This window comes from Excalfactoria chinensis, chromosome 1, assembly GCF_039878825.1.
Source record: "Excalfactoria chinensis isolate bCotChi1 chromosome 1, bCotChi1.hap2, whole genome shotgun sequence".
NCBI lineage: Eukaryota > Metazoa > Chordata > Aves > Galliformes > Phasianidae > Excalfactoria > Excalfactoria chinensis.
Window position 1 is genome coordinate 103,865 of NC_092825.1, and position 20,742 is coordinate 124,606.

At 43.7% G+C, this 20,742-nt stretch overlaps 1 protein-coding gene across 1 annotated transcript; it reads left to right on the forward strand.

Annotated features, from left to right (window-relative positions):
* Nucleotides 1-1,861: 1,861 nt before the first annotated feature.
* MELK (maternal embryonic leucine zipper kinase) lies at nt 1,862-19,958 on the forward strand. Its single transcript, XM_072340681.1, has 18 exons — nt 1,862-1,970; nt 2,425-2,573; nt 2,859-2,944; nt 3,274-3,390; nt 3,953-4,096; nt 6,032-6,100; nt 7,158-7,250; nt 8,348-8,446; nt 9,906-9,974; nt 10,541-10,639; nt 11,578-11,664; nt 12,969-13,097; nt 14,598-14,744; nt 15,430-15,652; nt 17,198-17,291; nt 17,763-17,931; nt 18,789-18,892; nt 19,517-19,958. The coding sequence occupies exons 2-18, from the start codon at nt 2,510-2,512 to the stop codon at nt 19,692-19,694; spliced, it is 1,971 nt and encodes a 656-aa protein (XP_072196782.1). The 5' UTR covers nt 1,862-1,970; nt 2,425-2,509; the 3' UTR covers nt 19,695-19,958.
* Nucleotides 19,959-20,742: the final 784 nt, after the last annotated feature.

The window sequence follows — 20,742 nt, forward strand, 5'->3', positions numbered from 1 at the left end:
GGGAGGTCGTGCTCGACCAACCTGGTGGCTTCTGATGAAGATGTCACTCGCTGGGTGGACGGGGGAGAGCGGTAGATGTAGTCTACCTTGATTTCAGTAAGGCTTTTGATACGGTCCCCCATGGCATCCTTATAACAAAGCTGAGAAAGTATGGGATAGATGAGTGGACGGTGAAGTGGGTCGAGAACTGGCTGACTGGCAGAGTGCAGAGGGTTGTTGTTGGCGGTGCTGAGAGGGGATTTGATCCAGGTTTATAAATACATGAGGTGTGGGGGCCATAGTGGTGAGACTGGTCTCATTTCAGTAGTGCGTGGGGACAGGGGCAATGGGCTGAAACTTCAGCATAGGAAGTTCCGCACGAATGTGCACAAGAACTTCTTTACGGTGAGGGTGACGGAGCACTGGAACAGGATGACCAGGGAGGTGGTGGAGTCTCCTTCTCTGGAGATATTCAAGACCCGCCTGGACGCCGAGCTGTGTGATGTGGTGTAGGGAGCCTGCTTTGGCAGGGGGGTTGGACTCGATGATCTCTAGAGGTCCCTTCCAACCCCTACAATTCTGTGATTCTGTTGGAATATGGGAATGCAAGAAAGAATATTCCAAGCAAAAGCTGTGGAGTGAGATAAATGGCCTGAGAAAGCAAAGCTGAGAACCAAGGAAGGCTCCAGAAGAGAAAACAAAGTCCAGTAGGGCGTATTTAGAGACAGGTGAAGAACCCTTGTGCGCACTGAGGAGTACTAGGGTGCTCTGGAACGTCTCTTGGGTTCCCTACAGCACACATACTTGCTCTGGGGCATGTCTGGATGTCTGTAGAGCTAATGGCGGGGCCCTGAGAATCCTCTGGGGCACACTAGGGCGCACTGGCTTCCATGCGAGTGTTCCCAGAAGTCAACAGAGAAGCCTTTGGAGACCCCTTGGTAAGACTCAGTGGGGCCCTGGAGTGATGTAGCAGCTTGTGCTGGTTGTATCTGCTTGGCAGGGAAGATTTCCCTGGTGGGAGCTGACTGACTGGGAGGTGATTCCCTTGGTTTAATTAATTACCGGGGTTACAATTAAATGACTGTTCAGCATTCATTAGAGATTTGTTTTCCCCAAGTCCTTCAGCCCTGCAGCTGTAGCAGCTGTAGCAGCTTCGCTAAAATACATCGAGTTCATTCAAAATTCCAGCGATGCTCCTGAGGCACCTGAAGTGCATTTGGGGGGGGGGCGACAAAACAGCTCTGAGAGAGTCATCGTCAAACCAGAACCTGGGACCGGAAACGAAGGGCAGCGATTCTGATAAGAACATTTAAGTTTCCAATGACCTTGTTCTAAGGTTGTATCTGACCGGGCTCCATCGCTGTGTTACGTTTATGGAAAGGAACGCGTTGCAGCCGGGAGCAGAAGTTGCAGCGAGGGACGTTCTCCAGGTGAAGCGCAGGAGACGTTTCTGCTCAGATTCGTGTCTCACGTTTTGTTCACACTCACTAAATGAGGCATTTTGGGGTACGTCCATCTGAGACACACCATGTCTGTTACTGACACCACCGCTGGGTAACAGCCATTCTTTGCCACGACAACCTGCAACGGCCGGGTCGGAAGGACCCCAAGGATGGCGGATCTGCTCCCCGCAACCAGCCGGGCCGCCGACCTCCGCGGTTCATCGCAGCGCCGGCCGCACGGCGCCCGCCCCACCCGGCCTCACGTGACACCCACCTAACATGGCGCCGCTGCGGAGCCGGAGACCCACCTAATATGGCGCCGCCGCGGCACCGCGCTCCGTTCCGCTCCTGCCTTCCTCCCGTCACGCATTGCGCGATCACGGCGGTTCCGGTTTCTGCGCGGCGGTGATTGGTTCCTCCTCTTCTGGCCGGAAGTGACTGTTCCGGCAGCGAAATTCAAACGCGCGTTGGGCCGCTCTGCCCGTGTTGGGTCCGACCCGGCGCCGCAGCTCCGGGAGCCGTGGTGGCGCGCTGCCGGTGTTGGGTTCGGTACGTGGCGGAGCCCGGACGGCCCCGGGAGGAGGGAGGGATGGGGAGCTCGGAGTCGCGCTCCGCGTGTCTGTGCTGCGGCGGCGGGAGCGGCCCTTCCTCGGGCGGCCTGCGGGGGGTCCGGCTGCCACAGCGCTGCGGAGCGGGGCCTGCGCTGACACAGCGCCCTGCAACCGATGGAGCTCCGACGGGACTGACAGGGAAAGGCTAACGCTGCTTCCTAAAGCTGCCTCCGGCCCTGCCAGCCCTGCCCTGCCAACTCTGCCCTCCTCTGTGGCACGAAGCCCTGAGGGCTGTTATTTCACTTCATTTCACTCTTATGCGTTTATATGGTTCACCCAAGGGAAGTCAGCTTCATGCAGCGCGTTTTGTTGTTGCTGGGTGAGAGGGGATGCGCCTTGATGAGAAGATGAGCAGTGCTGGATCTGCCGCGAGTGTCCCTTCTGCTTTTCAGAGTGTGTCCTAAGGAGGATGTGAACACTGCTGGCACTTCCTTGTTGCGAGTGCTTGGAGGATCTGAAGCTCTTGCACATTTCAGGATGTCTGTCAATGACTACGAGGAGATTCTCAAGTACTATGAGTTACATGAAACAATTGGAACGGGTAAGTGTCATCTTTATAGAGGAACAGCACCCTAACAGTCTGTCTCACCGCTCTAGAGTTAATCTGAGAATAGATTGACAGCTCTTGTCGGTTCTCTAAGTCAGGTTTCATTTGTATCAACTTGAAATTGCATTTTGAAACCAGTTGGAAATTGATGGTGCTGATTACCTCTTCCTCTAATTAAAGCATTACACACAGTGCATGCTAGGTGCTCTGCTTTACCTGTAGTATTATATTAGAGAAGAATTCACGCTCAACTTTAAGCATCTGTGTTTTGAATCGTAGGTGGTTTTGCCAAGGTAAAACTCGGGCGGCATCTTCTTACTGGTGAAAGAGTTGCAATAAAAATCATGGACAAAGTTACTTTAGGGGTAAGCCAAAACGCATTTCAATATGATCGTATCTTCTGTTGGAGTTGTGGAGTTCTCAAGAACATGGGGGCAGGGGGATGGTACATAGGAATGCAGCCTACTGGTCCCATTGCCTTTTGAAAGATGCTGTAGAGCTGGAAAAAGTTGAACAGAGCACCACAAATCTTGTTCCTCGCTGTTCAGAGGGCAATATTCTCTGGCTGTGAAATGGAGGAAGTTCAACATCATTACAGCAACTTTGACGTTTTATGTTCCACAGCAGTCAGATGTGGTACCTGGTATGGCACAGTAGTTAACGATTTCATAGCTTGCTTTTATGATCTCTTAAGGATGACTTGCCTCGTGTTAAAACAGAAATTGATGCCATGAAGAACTTAAGTCATCAACACGTTTGCCGATTGTATCATGTAATAGAGACATCAAAGAAAATATTTATAGTCTTAGAGGTAAGAAATAGTTTCTGCCACACTTCAGTTTACTGTTTTTATCTTTAGCAGTAGACAATAATATAAAAATAAAGCTGAAATGAAATGATTCTTAAATATCTCAGTGGTAAATGGGTTCAAGATTAGTTGGTTTGAGAATGAAGTAGAAAATGTGATATATTCTCTCTTTTTGTAGAAGCCATTAATCAGCACTCACGGTAAGAGAACTGGTTTTAATTCCTAACATATTTCAGTGTTTTGAAGTAGCATCTGCGAGGTCTGTGGGACACCAGAGCCCCCGAATGTTGTCACCTTCTGAGTGATCTGTGCCACCCACAGCATGAATGCAATGCTTCAGTTACACAGTTTGAGGCCAGGGTCAGATTTCTTAGCTGGTGTGGTCTGCCACAGTGACGACCCAGGGCGTAACTGGAGCACTTGTGCATACTGCTCTGATTGAGCACGGGGAATGGGAGAGAGTCCTGTCGGTGCTGCTCCGTGCTTTCTGTGCTGCCATTGTTACTTATCTCTCTCAGGTGCTTTCTAAATGCATTTTCAGATCACCTTGCCTTTCTTATTACAGTATTGTCCTGGAGGGGAGCTGTTTGATTACATTGTTTCTAAGGACCGCCTTTCCGAAGAGGAAGCTCGAGTCTTTTTTCGACAGATTGTTTCAGCAATTGCTTATGTTCACAGTCAGGGTTATGCCCACAGAGACCTCAAACCAGTAAGTTTGAACTGTAGTCAGTCTTTCATAAATAATAATGAATGTGTTTTTATTTTTCTGTTGGGAGAAAGAGTAAGGTACAGTCCTCCACTCCATTCCAGTGGATTGCAGGAGAGAATTAAAGGGGGAAAAAACAACACAAAGTAGAACTCATGGGTTGAGATAAAATTATTTACTGAGATAAAGAAAAGGATAATAGTTATGATGAGTGCAAAAGCAATTGCTCACCACCTACCAATCAATGTCCAGTTAGCCTCCTAGTGGTGGAAGAGATTTACACAAAGTTCTACCACCTTCAAAACTCCTTCTACAATATGTCATATAGTATGGAATATCCCTTTGGCCAGTTTAAGTCAGCTGTCCTAATTCTGTTCATTCTCACTTCCTTGGGCGCTCAGCTGAGATTGGCTGTGGCTCTGTACAACACTGCCTGGCAGCAATGGTAAGCATCACTGTGCTGTTTACATTGTTTCTCTAGAACGAAAATGTAGTATTATATCAGACACTGAAGAAAATAATTCAGTCCCAGCTGAAACTCAGACATCCTTCATCATCTTGTGCTTAGAATTCTTTTGCTACAGGAAATGTTAGATACTTATTGCTATTTGGTACTGTGTTCTGGAGCTGAGCTGGATTTTGTAGCTTCCTCTGAAAGGGGAGTAAAACATTATGCTCCTAATGAGACACAGATCTGAGTGTTGTTTTCCCATTTTTGTTATGCTCTTTGCTGCAGTTTGTATCTAGAGAACAGCCCTTGTGGTGTCAGTCTGTTGTGTAAACTGCTCTAGTTTCGTGCCTCAAGGAAGAGTGATCCTTTAAACAAATGGTGGCCATACAGAGGGTATGGGGTGAGATGCATTCCTCTGGCCCCATCCAGTGGATTTTCTGTCACTGAAGACTTGAAGCACAGGTTAGGTACTGGAAGGCTTGAATCTTTCCTCACAAGTAGGTTAGAGCTTTGCATTTTTTAAGCTGCCGGTATCTCTCAGTAAAGCAAATCATTACAGCACGAGCATTTTCCTAGGCATCTTATGAAATCCCTCTATCTAAAGAACCTTTCCCCTCTGAAAAAGAAAGCACTGTCTATACCTCTTAGAAGAAACTGGCTTCCAGCTGAGAGGCCGATGGATTTATAGGCTTGGACGGTAACTTGGTGTGGAGGGGACTTGTAGAGATCTGTGCCTGAACCTGCTGCTGTGGGAATCGTCAGACCAAGTTTCTCAAGAGCTTTTCCCACTCTCATCATCGCCTTCTCCCAGGGATGAGGCTGCATGTTCTCTCTGGGGAATATGTTCAGTGCTTGAAAAGCTTTTTCCTTATATCTAGTTTGCTATTTTGGTGTATGACTGCTTCCTGTCACTGTCCCACCATGACCTGCTGGCCAGAGCCTCTGGCCATCTTCATGCCCCCCCCGTAGGCATTGAGAAGCTGCCATGAGGTTCCTCTGCACTCTGAACAAACATCTTTCTCTCCAGCTTCTCTTCACTGAGTGGGAGCTTCAGTCCCCTGCACAGGCTGCAGGTCATCCACAGAATCTGTTTCAGGTTGTTATCCTTCCTGGCCAAAACTAGATACAGTGTTGTAGATGCGGTCCAATGAGTGTTGAAGCAGGAATGACTTGTCCTGGTCTGGTTGTGCTGCTTTTTAATGCAGCTATGTACATTGTTGTACTTCTTTTCTGTCAGAGCGCACTGCTGACTTGCATCCAGCCTGTGCTCTATCACCACTTGTCCTCCTAGTCCCCAGGTCCTTTCCAACAGATACAAGCTGGTATTTCCCACCTGGGCTATTGGAAGATGGGTACTTGCTAGCAGTCAGTGAAGATCTCTGAGAGTGAGAGAGAGCTTTTAGTAGACTGGGAACCACTGTCCACAAAATTATGTTTCCTTGGGCACTTGGGTGAGAATCATTCCTGACTGCTTCTTCATTCACCAGGAAAATCTGCTGATTGATGAGGAGCATAATTTGAAGCTGATCGATTTTGGACTCTGTGCAAAGCCGAAGGTAAAAGTATCTGTTAAATATAACGTGCCCCCAAGTAATGCATGTTTGACCGCGGTATGCAACAGGGACTTGTCCAAACAAACACCCTAAATTCGGGCTGTTTCTGTGGCTGACATGTAATTGCATCATGCTTGGAGTGGTCTGAACTGTGTGAGTGTGGTCAACAGATTGCTCAGAAGGACAGTTAGATTATTTTCTCGACATAGACTCCCTATTTTGCATAGTCTGAACTGTAGATAATCTTGTAGGTGTATCACCTGTCTTATGCAAGGGTCTGTAGTAGGAGTATGGGGTTGGTGTGCCTAAGGAACCTTCTAAGGAACTGTAAGTATGTTGAGATTGTGGATAGAATAAAATGACTTTTGCAGGTTACATAATGATCCTGTGGTTGCACATGCTTGAACTGAATTGTTTCTTGATCTTAAAACTGGTTTCCAGGAGCCTTTATTAACATGCAAGATGGGTGCTGGTAAGAAAGAATGTAATGGGAAGGCTGCCTTAATGATTCAAAGAGAATTACTTATCCTCAAATAATTTTTCCGGGCCAAAGTTAGAGCCTCTCACAGGTAATCAAGACCAACAGGCTGTTGTCTCAGTGGTATAACACTATCTTGCTCTGACCTGCTTAGAATAAAACACAAGTAAAGTAATAGGTTGCTCTGAATCAGGAAGTATTATATCAGTTGTTCTTTGTAAAGTTTGTAATGTTATTGCTTTAAATACTGTTCAAATGACCAGAGAGTCTCAATCACAATAGTTCCTGCATCACTTCTTTCTCAGTTTTGTGTTTGCACAGACAGTTCATCTGAGTAGATGATCAGCTGAGGAAAATAATGCATCATGCCAAGGGTACTAGATAAGTGAGCAGCTTGAGAACTGCACGTTTATATGATACTCTTAGACTCACTTGCTTAGTGAGGTCAATTACTGAACGAAAGCAAAATACATGATGAATTATGATGGGAGAAGAAGCCTCTGAGGCTTCTGAAGTGTTATTAGCAGAAGACATCAACTTTGTTAAAGCAAATTTTTCTCTCTGTTTTTTGTGTTATTCCAGGGAGGCCTTGATTACCGCCTGAACACATGCTGTGGAAGCCCAGCTTATGCAGCACCAGAGCTAATCCAGGGCAAAGAGTATATTGGCTCAGAGGTATGTAGACTGGTGTTTGTTTTACCCTCTTTCCCTTCCCTCTCCACAGAGCATTTAAACGCAGTGGAGCTCAGGTACACTCACTTGGTTTCCCTTCTGAATTCTGCGAGGCTGCATTGCTTGGTAGCTCTCAGAAGCTGTCAGTGGCCACAGACTAGAAAAGTGCAATTGGTCTCAGTTCACACAGCCGGCTGGTTTGTCTCTGGCTAATCCTGAACTGTCTCAAGCGATTGTTTCCTGCTTCAGGGCTCTACAAAACAGCAGCTTCAGAGATCTCTTTCTATTACTAAGTTTTTGAAAGAGCAATTTGCTCTGTTAATTATCCATCATCTGTCAAATTTTTTGTGCAGTCTTAGGATCTTTTTTGTCAGACTTGTCTTTAGCTGCCAAGTTGTATGTGAAGACTTGTTTCCGTTGTAATGCATCATGTACTAAAAACTGGGAGATGAAAATGTGAAGAGTTTTTCCAGCTTTGATTTCATGTCTGAAATTTTGGAGCCCATTCCTTGCAGTTGTTCATCTGTCCAAACTGGTCTGGTTTGGAATGCCCTCATACTTCTTGAATCGCTCTGCTGTTAAAGGCGGAGCAATTCCTACAAGTGCCATGGCCCCACTGTTGTTCTAATTCTGGCTTTGTTTGTTTTCCACACACTGCTTTTCAAGCCTCCTTTTTCTTTACAAAGTGAGAATTGCATTGTGAGGTGTGTGAACCTTGTTGTGCCTGTATATAAACAGAGCAGCAGCAGAGCCTTACAGGTGACTGTGCTGACAGCTCTCATAGCCAGTAACACACAGCTGTGCTAAATCCCTTGTGATGGCTTTGATTTCATTTTTGCCAGTGAAATCCTGGTAAAAGGAACTGCAGCAGTGTGATGAGCTAAGATGAAGATACTGGTTTTAGTAGCGCTCTAAGTTGAGTGGAAGAACAATTGAATGAGGGTTATATGCTTTCTCTGGGACTATAGTGTTCTTTTCTTGAGAGAAAGAGCCAGCTTTTCATGGGCTATGTGTGGGTGTTGGCAAGGGCAGACAATGCAATCTGTCAGTAAGCCATTTTAGGTACTTCAGGTTTGTAAGCTTGTCTTTTTGTTTTTCAGGCGGATATTTGGAGCATGGGTGTACTGCTGTATGCTCTGCTGTGTGGGTTTCTTCCTTTTGATGATGACAATGTGATGGCACTCTACAGGAGGATAACAGTAGGTATCGATGGTGCTAGAATACACTGAGAAGGGAAATAGCTGAGCTTGACAAGAGACCTTACTTTTCTGATGGCAGAACACGCTGAGCTGTGGGTAGAAAGGCCTGTCTGCTGAATATTGTCCCCCTTTTTTGCTGCTTTGTCTACCAGTATTTTGTGGACTTGGTTCCACACTTGGTTGGCCTATGTGGCACTGTAGCCTGATTCTATGACATGATAGCACACAGAATTTAAGAAGTATTTTCTTGCCAATGGGCTAGATTTTTGTATCTGATTCTTCAACTGGCTGCTCCCTATGCTATATGTAGTAAAAATATAAGCACATCATTTGATTTACCAGAAATGAATGTTATTAAACGCCAGCTCTTCTCATGTCTATGAAGAGCAAAGTTCTGCATTTGCTATTAGAATTTCCTCTTCCAGAATCAAGAGGCAATGCAAAACCCCATAGATTGCCTTCGGAATTCAGCATTTGGTTCCGTTTCCTTTTGGAGTGCATAACAACCTGAGCACATTAATTGAATGACGTGGCTTTTGAGTCTGGCACAAACTATGCTGTACATTGAGACTTTGTCCATTTGTAAGCAGGATTTTGTCCGTTTCTGCAGGACAGCAGAAAACCCTTCGTGCTAACCATTATGCCAAGAAGCAGAATGCAGCAAATGGCAGATGATCCAACTGCTTCAGGTGTTCGTTTCCTTAGAATTGTGAATAGTTTTGGACTGCGAGTTTGCAAGCAGAATGGAGCTCTTAAAGCTGTCAGAGATTATTTCTGCACTGCTTAGTCCTATCTGCCTAACATACACAGGATCTTAGAGCTTCATTGGTTGAACTGGTGGAACTTGCTTAAGTGAACTGGGATGAGCAAGTTTTAGAACTTAGTCAGAATGCAGTAAAAAATGGATAATCTCACAGGTATTAAGATACAGACTTGCTATTTCTGCACTGAATTTGTTTTAATTTTATGTGGCTGTGATCTGAAAGCTGCTTGAAATGCAGACACCTAGGCACTGTTGTGTAACTGAATTTCACATGTTATGGATCTTGAAATATCCTGGAATCTAAAACTCTGACTTGTTTTAAGTCTGCTGCTTGAATCTAACCAGGATCATAGTGTCTGTGCGCAGTATTTTGTTCCCCATAATCTTCATTTTGGGAATACTGAAGGAAATCGACTATGTGCCATAACTGTGGTCAGAGCAAAGTATGTCTGGTGTGATCTTATGCATTTTGTAGCTCTTGTGAGCAGTTTGCCTTCCAGCATTGCCCTCAGCCAAGCACATCTTCATTTCACCATTGAATTTATTCAAGTGATTCTTAAGGCTGATTTTGCATATGTCTGTTCCTACGTTTGGAAAGTAAAGAAATGTCAGTATCATCCAAATAGTTGTTCAAGGTTCATTCTAAATCCTCTTTTATTTTAGTTATTTTATTTTCATTATTTTTTTTTATTGCAGAGAGGAAAATACAGTGTTCCAAAGTGGCTTTCACCTAGCAGTACCCTGCTACTTAACCAGCTGCTACAGGTAAAAGAGCTGCTTCTATTCAGATGGATCTACAAAATGCTGTTGCATAAGCTCAAAACACTGGTGGAGTACCTAGAAAGTATTCAATGTTTAAACAAGTTTAACTGTTCCATGCTTTGAATCCTTGAAGGTTAGCATTGCCGTGTGCTGGAAATTCTCAAATAAAAACATGGTACTAGTTATGGCTTATAGAAACAATTACTATTTTAGTAATTAAACAGTCTTCACACAGCTTGCATTTGGATGTTCTTAACCGTGCTGTATAACTAAAAGTGATTTATAAACAAAAGATGTCTCATAAAGAAAGCTGAACATACTCAGTATGCATTTGAGCTGTATCTAGGCAGTCTGATAAATACAAAATGCTTGTGGAACGTTTGCTGTAACCGCAGGTTCTGTAACTGCTCTTCCCAGCTCAGGTGTTTGACCTTCCTGGTGGTGAAGTGATGAAATACTGCTGGTTTCTGTTTGTGCTTCTAGGCACCTCGAAGCTCTTAGGAATAGAAAAATTGTCTCCAGTTCTTTTCAATGCTATAAGTAACAGCTCGAGTGTTTCTGCCCACTAGGTAGACCCAAAGAAGCGGATTACAGTTAAACAACTGTTAAGTCACCCTTGGCTCATGCAAGGTTATTCTGATGCTGTTCAGTGGCAAAGTAAATACCCAGTAAGTATGTATACCCAAAGAAGCCGAAGTATTTTCTGAAATCTTGTCTGGACCGCTGGCATCCTCACAGCATGGAAGTGAGAATACATTGCTTCAGAGGCTGCTGACAAGTGGTGTTTCTCAGGGGTCCACCTTGGGACCAGTGCTCTTCAACATCTTGATCAGTGACAAAGAGAACAGAACTGGGTGCACCTTCAGGAAGTTTGCAGATAGCCCCATGCTGAGAGAGAGGTGCAATTGATAAAACAGGAGGTAGGGATGCCTCATCCCTGGTGGTATTCAAGGCTGGGCTGAATGAGGCCCTGGACGGTTTGATCTGGTGAGTTGCAGCTTTGCGACTTGGAACTTGATGATCTTTAAGGTCCGTTCCAACTCAAGCCATGCTACGATTCTCTGGATCTGTGCTTGTCATTTCTGTCTCCTTGTCTCTCAGTTGTCTTCCATGTATGAGAGGCTCGGGTAGTGGGGGTGGGATGGAGGTGGGAATTGGAGTGTGTGGAGAGGTTGTTGCTGCAGATACTGAGAAGTTACTCTGCATTTGCAGCCAATGGCTGCTATTGGCCACTGGGTGCCACTGTTTCTCTGCAGAACAGCTGTGCTGTGCATGCAGCTCAGCATGCTGTACATGCCATGTAACTAGTGATTAAGAAGGGACAGAAGTGTAACTTCTGCTCTAGTAAAAAGTCTCATCTACTGACAGGTTTTGTACTTGAATTCAGAGCTCAGAACCTGTTGCCACAGAGGGACCAGTTGCTGAAGTTGGGTGGCTTTTTCTGTTTGCTGCCTGCAATATTTAGCCAGAATACTAATTATTCAAAATAGAAAATCTGAAATCATGGCTAATTATTGACTGCTGCATAGCAGAACACTGTCACGGTCAGATTGGGCTGTGAGATGACTTGAAAGCTGTTTCTTCAGTATAGGTCTTGTTCTTGCAGGTGGGACACCTTGATGAAGACTGTGTAACAGAGCTTTCTGTGTTTCACAACAAAAGCAGAGAGACTATATCAGCATTAGTATCAGAGGTAATAAACATATGCCAATAAATCATTTATTTAAGCCCACTCCTACAGTAAATATCCTTACTGCATTAACATACTCTAATGCTCACTCATTTTCAAACATGAAGTATTTCATACCTTTCAGAGGTAAGGTACCCTTACAGAACTTCATAGTCTCTCCTTACCTAATAACTACATTTCTGAAGTTCATTATTCTTTTATTCTCATTTAATTGTGTTTTCTCAGCCTTTGTATGTTATTTATATGTTCTATTCTACCATGCTAAAATCCTTATGAATCTCTGGAAGTCCAGGCAGACTCAAAACAGAAACTTATGGATGAACAGCAGACATTACATGCTGGCTTAACTCACTGCTTTGAAACATTTCACTAAGAGGTGGAAAATATCAACACATCACTCAGACAACAAACAGGTTTGGGGAGTTACAACTCACAAACACCGAAAGAAATAAATTCATTCCAGTATCTTTTGAAAATAAATGAGAAACGCTGAACTGAGCACTTCTAGAGATGCTGTACAAATGTTAATAATGGCATTCCAAGCTGTAGAAGAGATTTAATACATGATGTGCACTCTGGCTTTAACCTGAATCTGAAAATTGTCTCTTGAAATTGAACTGTCTTTCTATTAAATAGAAAGTGGTAGAATTCGCAGGATTGCCAAGATTTCCGTATAACTTTAGTAGGAATAGATGTAAATTGTAAATTTTATCTAGGAGGGATCATTTGTGGAGTCACTGTTACTTCAGGTATAGGAAATGATGGGAACAATCGACCTACAAGGGGAAGAAGTTCTTCCGTTTAAGTCTGTAATACTTTCACAGTCTTTACTCAAAGGACTACTAGTGCCTTATAAGTCATCCAAGCTTAAACTACACTGCAAGTCTGTCAAGCATTGTACCCATGGTTCTCACAGTAGTCAAAAAGCTGCTGAAAATCAAGCTGAATGTTGATGCTCCTTGGAGCTGGACTGAAACATGACCCCCAAAAATGGAAGTCCAGCTGAAACACTGTACAAACTGAATTAATAGGAGCTTTGCCATTCACTTCAGTAGAGAGATTCTGGCACCAGCTTTAGTTTTCACTTTCAGCAATTGTACACTGACTTTCAAGCAAAAACAAGTGTAGCCTGCTTCTTCATCTCAGACATGTTGTGTGAATCAGCTCAGGCCTGAAACTACCCGAATGTGACCAGACACGAAGGTTGCACATCAAGGGGAAAATACTGCAGACATGCAGAAATTCTTAGAATGCTTTCTGTGTAGTGACAATTTTTCTGAAGAGATGTGAATACTCCTGTTTTCTAGTGGAATTACGACCAGATGTCAGCAACGTATCTCTTGCTTCAGTCCAAGAAGGCTCGTGGCAAGCGCATGCGCTTAAGAATTCCATCACAAACAGGACACGCCAGCACCACACAGTCAGGAAGCCTGGGGGTAAGTTTTGGAGTTCAGCACAACGTTCTGGTAAAAATGCTTCTGTGTGCTGAAGCTCTGCCTGGGTCAACAGCCTGGTGGCCTAATCATCAGTAAGGGAGCGTGTGTGCAACCAGTCTTGTTCTATGGTAAGGACACCCACTTAGTGTATGAAGGCAGAGGATGTAACCTTTCTAGATTTCATTGAGGCCTTTGATCCTGTCACAGCATCCTTCCAGACAAGTTATCCAAGCGTGAGATGGACAGGTACAGGCTATACTGAGTGAATGGGTCTACATCTACTAGTGGACACTCACTAGCGGTGCTCCCAACACTCCATTTTTGGGCAAATCCTGTTTAACATTTTAATCAATGACTTGGATGCAGGAGAGACATGCATCCTCTGAAGGTTTTCTGATGATATTTAACTAGGAAGTGCTGCAGGCTCCTTGGAGAGATGAGAGGCCTTGCAGAAGAATCTAGACAGATCTGAGCAGTAGGCAGTCAGCAATGACATGGAGTTCAGCAGAGGAAAATGCTGGGTACAACTTTTTGCAAAGTTTTATGTGTAAGGAAATTCCAAAAAAATCCCCATGGTCTACATTTCTTCTGAAACATAATAGTCAAGGTATCCTGTTCAGGCTTTCATATTGTAAGGGAACGTGATTTCTGTTACGGAATGGAGATTGTCTGTAGCTAGCAGCCCTCTGAAAAGGGCCTTTTAGTAGGTCATCATAAAGCTTCCCTAGATCTGCTGTTTCTGCTTTCAGTAGTAATGTGACATGGTCATTGTGATAACTATGGACACAGGTCGGGAGACACATCTGTCAACAGAACATAGCTTCCAAAAATGCTTCCTTTCCATCTCAGGACTCGTAAGGTAGCTGCATGCAGTTTTGGTGAGGTGGTATGAAACAAGTCCAGGGGAAAGATGTTCCTGAAATCATAAAAAGCTGTCAGAAACAAGGGATGTTTTGATACCACAGTCATATGTGTTGTGAGACACGAGGGTTAGAAATCTTGACTGAATTCCATGACTCAGTAAGGAACTTTTTCCTGCGCTCACTCATAGGCTTTCACGTGCTGGTTCAAGCAGTGTTGCAGATTCCATACTCACGTTTTGGATGTGACTTGTTCACCTTTACGTGAGCCACTTTCAGAACTCACTGCATTCTTTTCTTCAGTTCTTTCCAGGCTGTTATTTGACTTTCGGTGAAAAGAGCTTGTGGCCCAAGTCTTCAAAGGCTACAAGATGCTGCTCTTGTTGACACAGGCTGTGAAAGATAACTTGAGCTCTGAGAATAATTTCCTTTCTGCTCTTGATATGAACGTCAAATCCACAATTACAATATTAAGAACATAATATAAAAGCTGGTGCTGCTGGCATGTGGACTTCCATTAGCTGTTAGCCACAGTTTGGAACTTGCAAAGCAATCACATTTAGATTTTACTGATATGTTTTTCTGATGAAATCTTCCTTTTAATTCTGCAAAAGAATCTCAATTGAACATTTCTTTTCAGCCTGAAAAGGCGACAACATATGAAGATGTGCCAGACGGCAGCAATGTACCAGATGCATTTGGATCCATGGAATTTTCTGATGCAGCTTCACTGTTTGAAGAATCTCCACTAGAAGAGTTTATTCTAAATACTCACAGAACAGAGCAGGTGTGTGGAGATCTAGTGCTAGTTTCTTACAGAAAAAACACAGTTCTTAATCCAGAAATCTACTTCTCATTGTATATAGTGCTTACTACGTATCTAGTGGGCCTTGACAAAAGGGAGATACAGATTGAGCAAAGAAGTTTGTTAAGCATCAATTTTGGTGCCTTCTGCCTGTAGGTCATGGTTCGTTTGACGAGAACCCCAACTCCAGTGTTTGGTTTGCACAGAAACAGCAAGCAAGGGAACAAGTAAAGGAGTCAGTGGGGATTTTAAAACACAATGGGAAGCGCTAAGGCACAGTTAATAAGATTCTGGAGTTAGGCTAGAGGTGGACAGAGTTTAAAGGTACCGAAAGAAATTCAATCTTACTGTGCTGGACGAGAAAATCCAGTGAAGTGATTCAAATTTTGCAGCAAAACCAAGTGATAATTCATAGTTATGTTTAGATAAGATGGTGAGGAGTAATCCTAAATGTAGGATTTAGACAAATCAAAAAATGACATTTGGCCGTCTATAAGAAACAAACACATTCTAGGAGAGAATCACAGTTTTAAACTATTTTGATCAATGGACAAGTAGTGTGTGGTATTTTTGTAAGCATTGTGTCTGACCTTCTTAGCTGTTAGAATTTCCTTGACAGTAACTTCTCCGGATGTGATCAGAATACCTTTTGTTACATCTCTGGCAGCATTCGAGGCACGATACTCAGCTGGGTGATATGGAATTCACACTGTCAACTCCAGTGACAAGAAAAGTGGCATCTAAGAAGCGTGCAAACAAAGAGAACGTTGATGCAGAGTCAGCGTTAAGAAATGAGCCGCCCTTTGCACTTCCTGCTCCAAAGGCCTTTTCAAAGAGTCAGACAGAGAAGCAAGTGGAAGGCATACCCTTTCAGGCGCCTACTTCCAAAGGTATGTTGTATCTAACAAATGAAAACCTAGAACACGTGTAGCTTAGGAACTTTTTAATTTAAATATGAACACAATACTTGTAGATCCTGAACTTCTGTTTCTGGAAGAATTATGTATGGGTCTGTTTGGTCACAGCACATATATTCACCAGCCTGTACATCTGACAGTGTGGTTTAACCATATGCCAGGGCTATTAATTATAGAAATTCTCACAGTTTCACAAGGAGGCCTTTAAATGCATTCAGAAAATGAGACAAGTGCTGTTTATGAGCGTTTTTTGTTTTTTTTAATGGGCTACTATTTTGAGTGAAAGAAAAGGGTATGCTTTTACTTAAGTGTGCATTTACTGCATTGTGCTCCTAAACGAAATGTAACCTGGTGGATTCCTCATGACAGCACACCAGTACTTTCATGTATCCGTTTGGTGTGGCACTGAAAATACTTAGGCTAACAATGCAGACACCTACATTTATGTGATAGACCACAGAGATGTGTCCATGCTGTATCAGCTCTTCCAAGTTAAAAAAATGTTTGTCCTCAGCCTGTTTTAGTGTTGATACTGCACATATTAACTCTGCCCTTTAAGGTACTAAGCATTTCTTGCAATTGGAGATTCTTCTGTTCCAAATGCTCAGGAATATTGTTCAGAAACACCACATCTTTGCAGGTTAATATGTTATGATGGGTTACTGAACATATCAATTTCCTTTGTTAAGTTTTCAAGGAGTGTATTACAAAGGCTACTTGTTCACACAGGATTCATTTTTGTCCTAAGACTGTGTGGTAACTTGTGATGTTTGTACGTTAAAAAAGTAAAAGTGGGTATTTCTTACATAAGAAGGGCAGTAGTGTGATTTCTGCTCATTTTTATTAGATATTCCTGAGTTAAACAGTTAAAATGGTTTTGTTATTCTACTGGAAGTTGTTACATTCAGTATAGGTTAAGGCAGTACTTAGAGATAATGAATGGTGGAAGTACCTCTTGGAAATGTTGAGAACATCGTTGTCTGGGGACAACTGCAGCTCCATAAAGCTGAATCTTGGAGCTTTTAGATTGAGTTGTCACTGCAAATTCTAAACTGTTCCATGTAACTTTTCCAACGTGTGGATAACAGAACTTCTTAGGCTGCTGCTTAACACGTAGCATTAACTGTGGGTAATTCACACCTTTCATATAAAGGAAATTACTTCATGTGAAATGGAACTTTCTGACACAGTGAATTCCTCAGTGTTTGTCCTGAGAGCAGTGCCAGAGCAAGAAAGCAGTTCTGTCTAATCCTCATCCCTTCCAAACCTGTAATGCTGAACTGCACCGGTCCCTCACAGACTTGACTTACAGAGCCCTGAGGAAATCAGGCTCAGATTTCTTTCGTAGTCTTGTTGTTGTAGTTAAAACCTATTTCATCACTCCAGAGAAGCAGAGTAGAGATAGATGGGAGGCTGGCTTTAAACAAATTAATTGCTGATCATGAGAAATCTGACTGGAGAAAAATAAACCCTCTACTTCAAAAATGCACCTGCTTTGGTTTGGGTACTTTCTTTCAGAGAGCCAATTCACAACAGTCACCCCCGTTAAGAAGCCCAAAGCACCAACAAATACGTATGAACTGACAGCAGCTGAGGTCCTTCCTGAGAGGAGGTAAATGTCCAGTTATCTGTATGTGGTTTTGGTTTAGAGCTGTGCTGCCTTAATTGATGAACAGCCTAGGAAGCACTGTTCACAACAGCAAGCTATCTTTCCTTTCTCTTGGTTAAAGTTTCCTTAAACCTCTTTCTGTATTAACTGGGAAACACTGAAAGCAGGAAAAAATAAAAAATAATTAAAAAAATTAAAACTAGAAGTCACCCATCTTCAGAACTTCATTCCTGTTTTCCATAACATGAATCCTGTCTTCTTCCATTTTCCCAGAGTGCTGCAGTTTTAAAATGCATCTCTGAGCTCAAAGCTCAACTAACTTGGACGCAGAGACTCTCATAATACACAATAACATACAATAATAATCTTCCTTTTGCTTTCTGCATTGTCAGGTCTGGTAACATTGTAATAGAGTATCTGAGATAACTGCCGTCTGCTGACAAGAAGAAGCTAATGGATCTGGTTCTGTCACAGGTGTCATTCTGTGGATTTAGATCTCAACCTGGCTCATGTGGATAGCAGCCAGAAGAAGAGAAAGGCCAAACTGTTTGGAAGTTTTGAAAGAGGCCTGGATAAAGTGATTACAATGCTTACGCCAGGCAAAAAGAAGCGATTCAGTAGGCAAAGGCCAAGAAAACTTAAGGTATGATTGCTAGAGAAATATATTATGGAAATGGTAGCTCCTGAAAACACTTAATACTATTAGGAATGGCCTTGTGAAAAAAAAGTCTGATCTGAGTAGCCTGCGCTCTATAGAAAACTGCCCTTGCTTGTTCTGTTTTTCTACTGGTGTGATAACGGTCCTGTTATTGCCCAGTGATTTAATGCTGGCTTCAGCTCAGGTGAGTCACCAGCACTTCATGGGAGAGGGCTGACCGCTGCTTTTTTGTATGTCAACTCACCAAACTGGAGGGGGATGTAGGATGGGTTCAAAGGAGTCCTAGCTGACAATGTTTAATGATGTTATTTCCATAGAGACACTGCTAGCTTTCCCTCTTAACCTTCCCTTTCCCAGGCTGAACAGACCCGGGTTTCACAGCCTTTCCTCATAACGGAAACACACACTGTGCTGCTATCACAACCCTCTGAGCTCTGCTAGTCAGACAGTTCTCAATCCACATCTATGTGGTGGGGCAGCGTCACAGCGTCCTCAAAATGTGGTTTCGTGGCTGGATTCTGTAATTCTGCCAAGCGAGCACTGCTGGCTACACACCCATCTCTGTGCTCCCCTGGCCCTTCGCTGCTGCTTTGGGTTTTATGCTGGCTTAGAACTTGTGCAGGCTTTGATATGAATTGTCCAAAAGTTGTTGGTTAGTGTTCCTGCTGTCATTCCACTGTCTTAACAGCGATCATCCTGGGGAGTGAAGTGTTTATCAACATGGTTAGAGATGTTCTGCAGCTTTCAGCATGAAAGGTTTCCATCGTAAAATCCAGTTTTAGGACAAAGATATTTCCTATGATTCTGTTTGTTGTTGTTGTTAATGAGCTGACTTCTTTTAGGAGCACTATAACGTCACCAGGACCCAACTACTGAATCCAGACCAGCTGCTGAACGAAATCATCTCTGTCCTTTCAAAGAAGCAAGTGGAATACATTAAGAAGGGGTAAGTGGAAACAGCACGGCTTCACCTTGTACGTGCCTAAACAGTTCCATAGCAAAGCAAGTATTTTGATTTACTTTCTCTGCCCCACTCTGTAAAATACAACACGTTTAGAAAAAGCATAGGGAACATTAAATGAATATGTGCATTAAAAACTGTCCACATTATGCAAAATGGTGTTAAATGAGTTCCCATAGAACTCTCTGGCAAATATGAAGCAGTAATGATGACGTAGCACTTGGAGGCTGATGTGTCGTCTGTCCCCTGTAAAGCTGTAAATACAAAAGTTTAGCTGTATCACTGTATTAAACTGTGTTATATACAGTCACAGACAACTGGGAGAGATCATGTGTGTAACCGTGACACTCACTCTTGGTAGTTAAAACGCGCAGATATTTGGCCAAGAAATCGCAGAATTATGGAATCCTCAGAGCTGGAAGGGACCTATGAAGGCACCACTGCTGGACTGAGGTGCTCAGCTCTCAGCTGACTTCATCCTGGGCTGTTTTGTCATGTGAATGCCAGTGGGGTGCTTCCAATGAAGTGCTTCCATTCATTCAGAATCGTTCAGTGCTAGTTTTGAAACATGGTTAGACTGTTATTCTGCTTCTCCTTTGTTCTGTGCAGCTACACCCTGAAATGCCAAACAAAGCCAGATTTTGGCAAAGAAACGATGAAGTTTGAGCTAGAAGTGTGTCGGCTCAGCAAGAATGGAGCGGTTGGCATCAGGAGGCAGAGGCTCAGAGGGGATGCTTGGGTCTACAAGAGGCTGGTGGAGGACATTTTATCCAGCTGCCGAGTGTGACAGCTGCTGAGGAAGCAGATGCTGCTGAGGAAGCCACGACGTCGTACTGAGACTTCAATCATCATGTTAGAAGAACCAGTTTGGGAATGTAAATTGTGTTCTCCTTCACGGCTGCATTTGCGAACTCTTGTTGGCTCTGATAGTTTTAACCGTCCTCTTTGTGTATATGCCCACCGCACAGTTCCTTTTATTACAAAAACTGTCAATTTTTGCTCCATGTTCTGCAATTGTAACTCGACTGAAATAAAATTCCTTAAGCTACCCCCCCCTGCTCCACTGCCCCGTTTTTCATATTTGCAATAAGAAGTTACTGATATTGAAATGCAGAGGCTCAGTTTTGGTACTGTTCCAGTTATCAAACACACGTGGCACAGAGTTGAAATGGGTGCTCAGTGCCGTACCAAACTGAGCCATCTTCAATAAATGGGAAGTCGAGAGGGCCAGGACTTAAGCTGTGATCCAATGTAAAACATTGCTACAGCTCATTGCTAAGCCTCTGTGATGCTTTAAAAAGTGAGTGTTCTTCTGATGCTCGTGTGTTCCCTGGTCGTTATTTTATGAGCAGTGCAGCACCTTTAAGTGGCTGTGAATGAAGCAAACATTTCTAACAGCTGAGAGGGGATGGTGTGAGGGGTGCACAGAGAGCCAAGAGCCGGGCAGCCTCCTGCAGCTGCTCCTGCCCCACACCTCCTGCCGGGCTGCCCAGGATCTCTGCCCAGGATGGGGACACAACCACAACTTCCCCCTTTGCAACAAAGCTGAGCACATAACCTAGAAGCGCAAAGCCCTTAGAAGCCCTTGGTCAGATTAACCTGCTGGAACAAACATTTTTGTGCTCTCACAGACCCGCTGAGTGGTGGGTCTGACCAGGACCCCTTCCCATCACTCACTTCCTTATTGCCCTTAATGGACAGGTTCGCTTAGAGGAGATTCTCCCACAGACTCTTCAGATGCTATTAGCTCAATGCAAAAGCACTGATCACTACTACAAATAACATCTGAGATCTGCAGAACTAGGAAGGAAACACAGGAGTTGACAGAGGCGTTG

Bases quoted from the DNA above. Each gene is read 5' to 3' on its own strand.
- MELK (XM_072340681.1), top strand. From the start codon at position 2,510: ATGTCTGTCAATGACTACGAGGAGATTCTCAAGTACTATGAGTTACAT. The intron at 15,653-17,197 runs GTATGTTGTATC...ACTTTCTTTCAG, and splicing joins TCAGGCGCCTACTTCCAAAG to AGAGCCAATTCACAACAGTC. The intron at 17,932-18,788 runs GTATGATTGCTA...GACTTCTTTTAG, and splicing joins AAAGGCCAAGAAAACTTAAG to GAGCACTATAACGTCACCAG.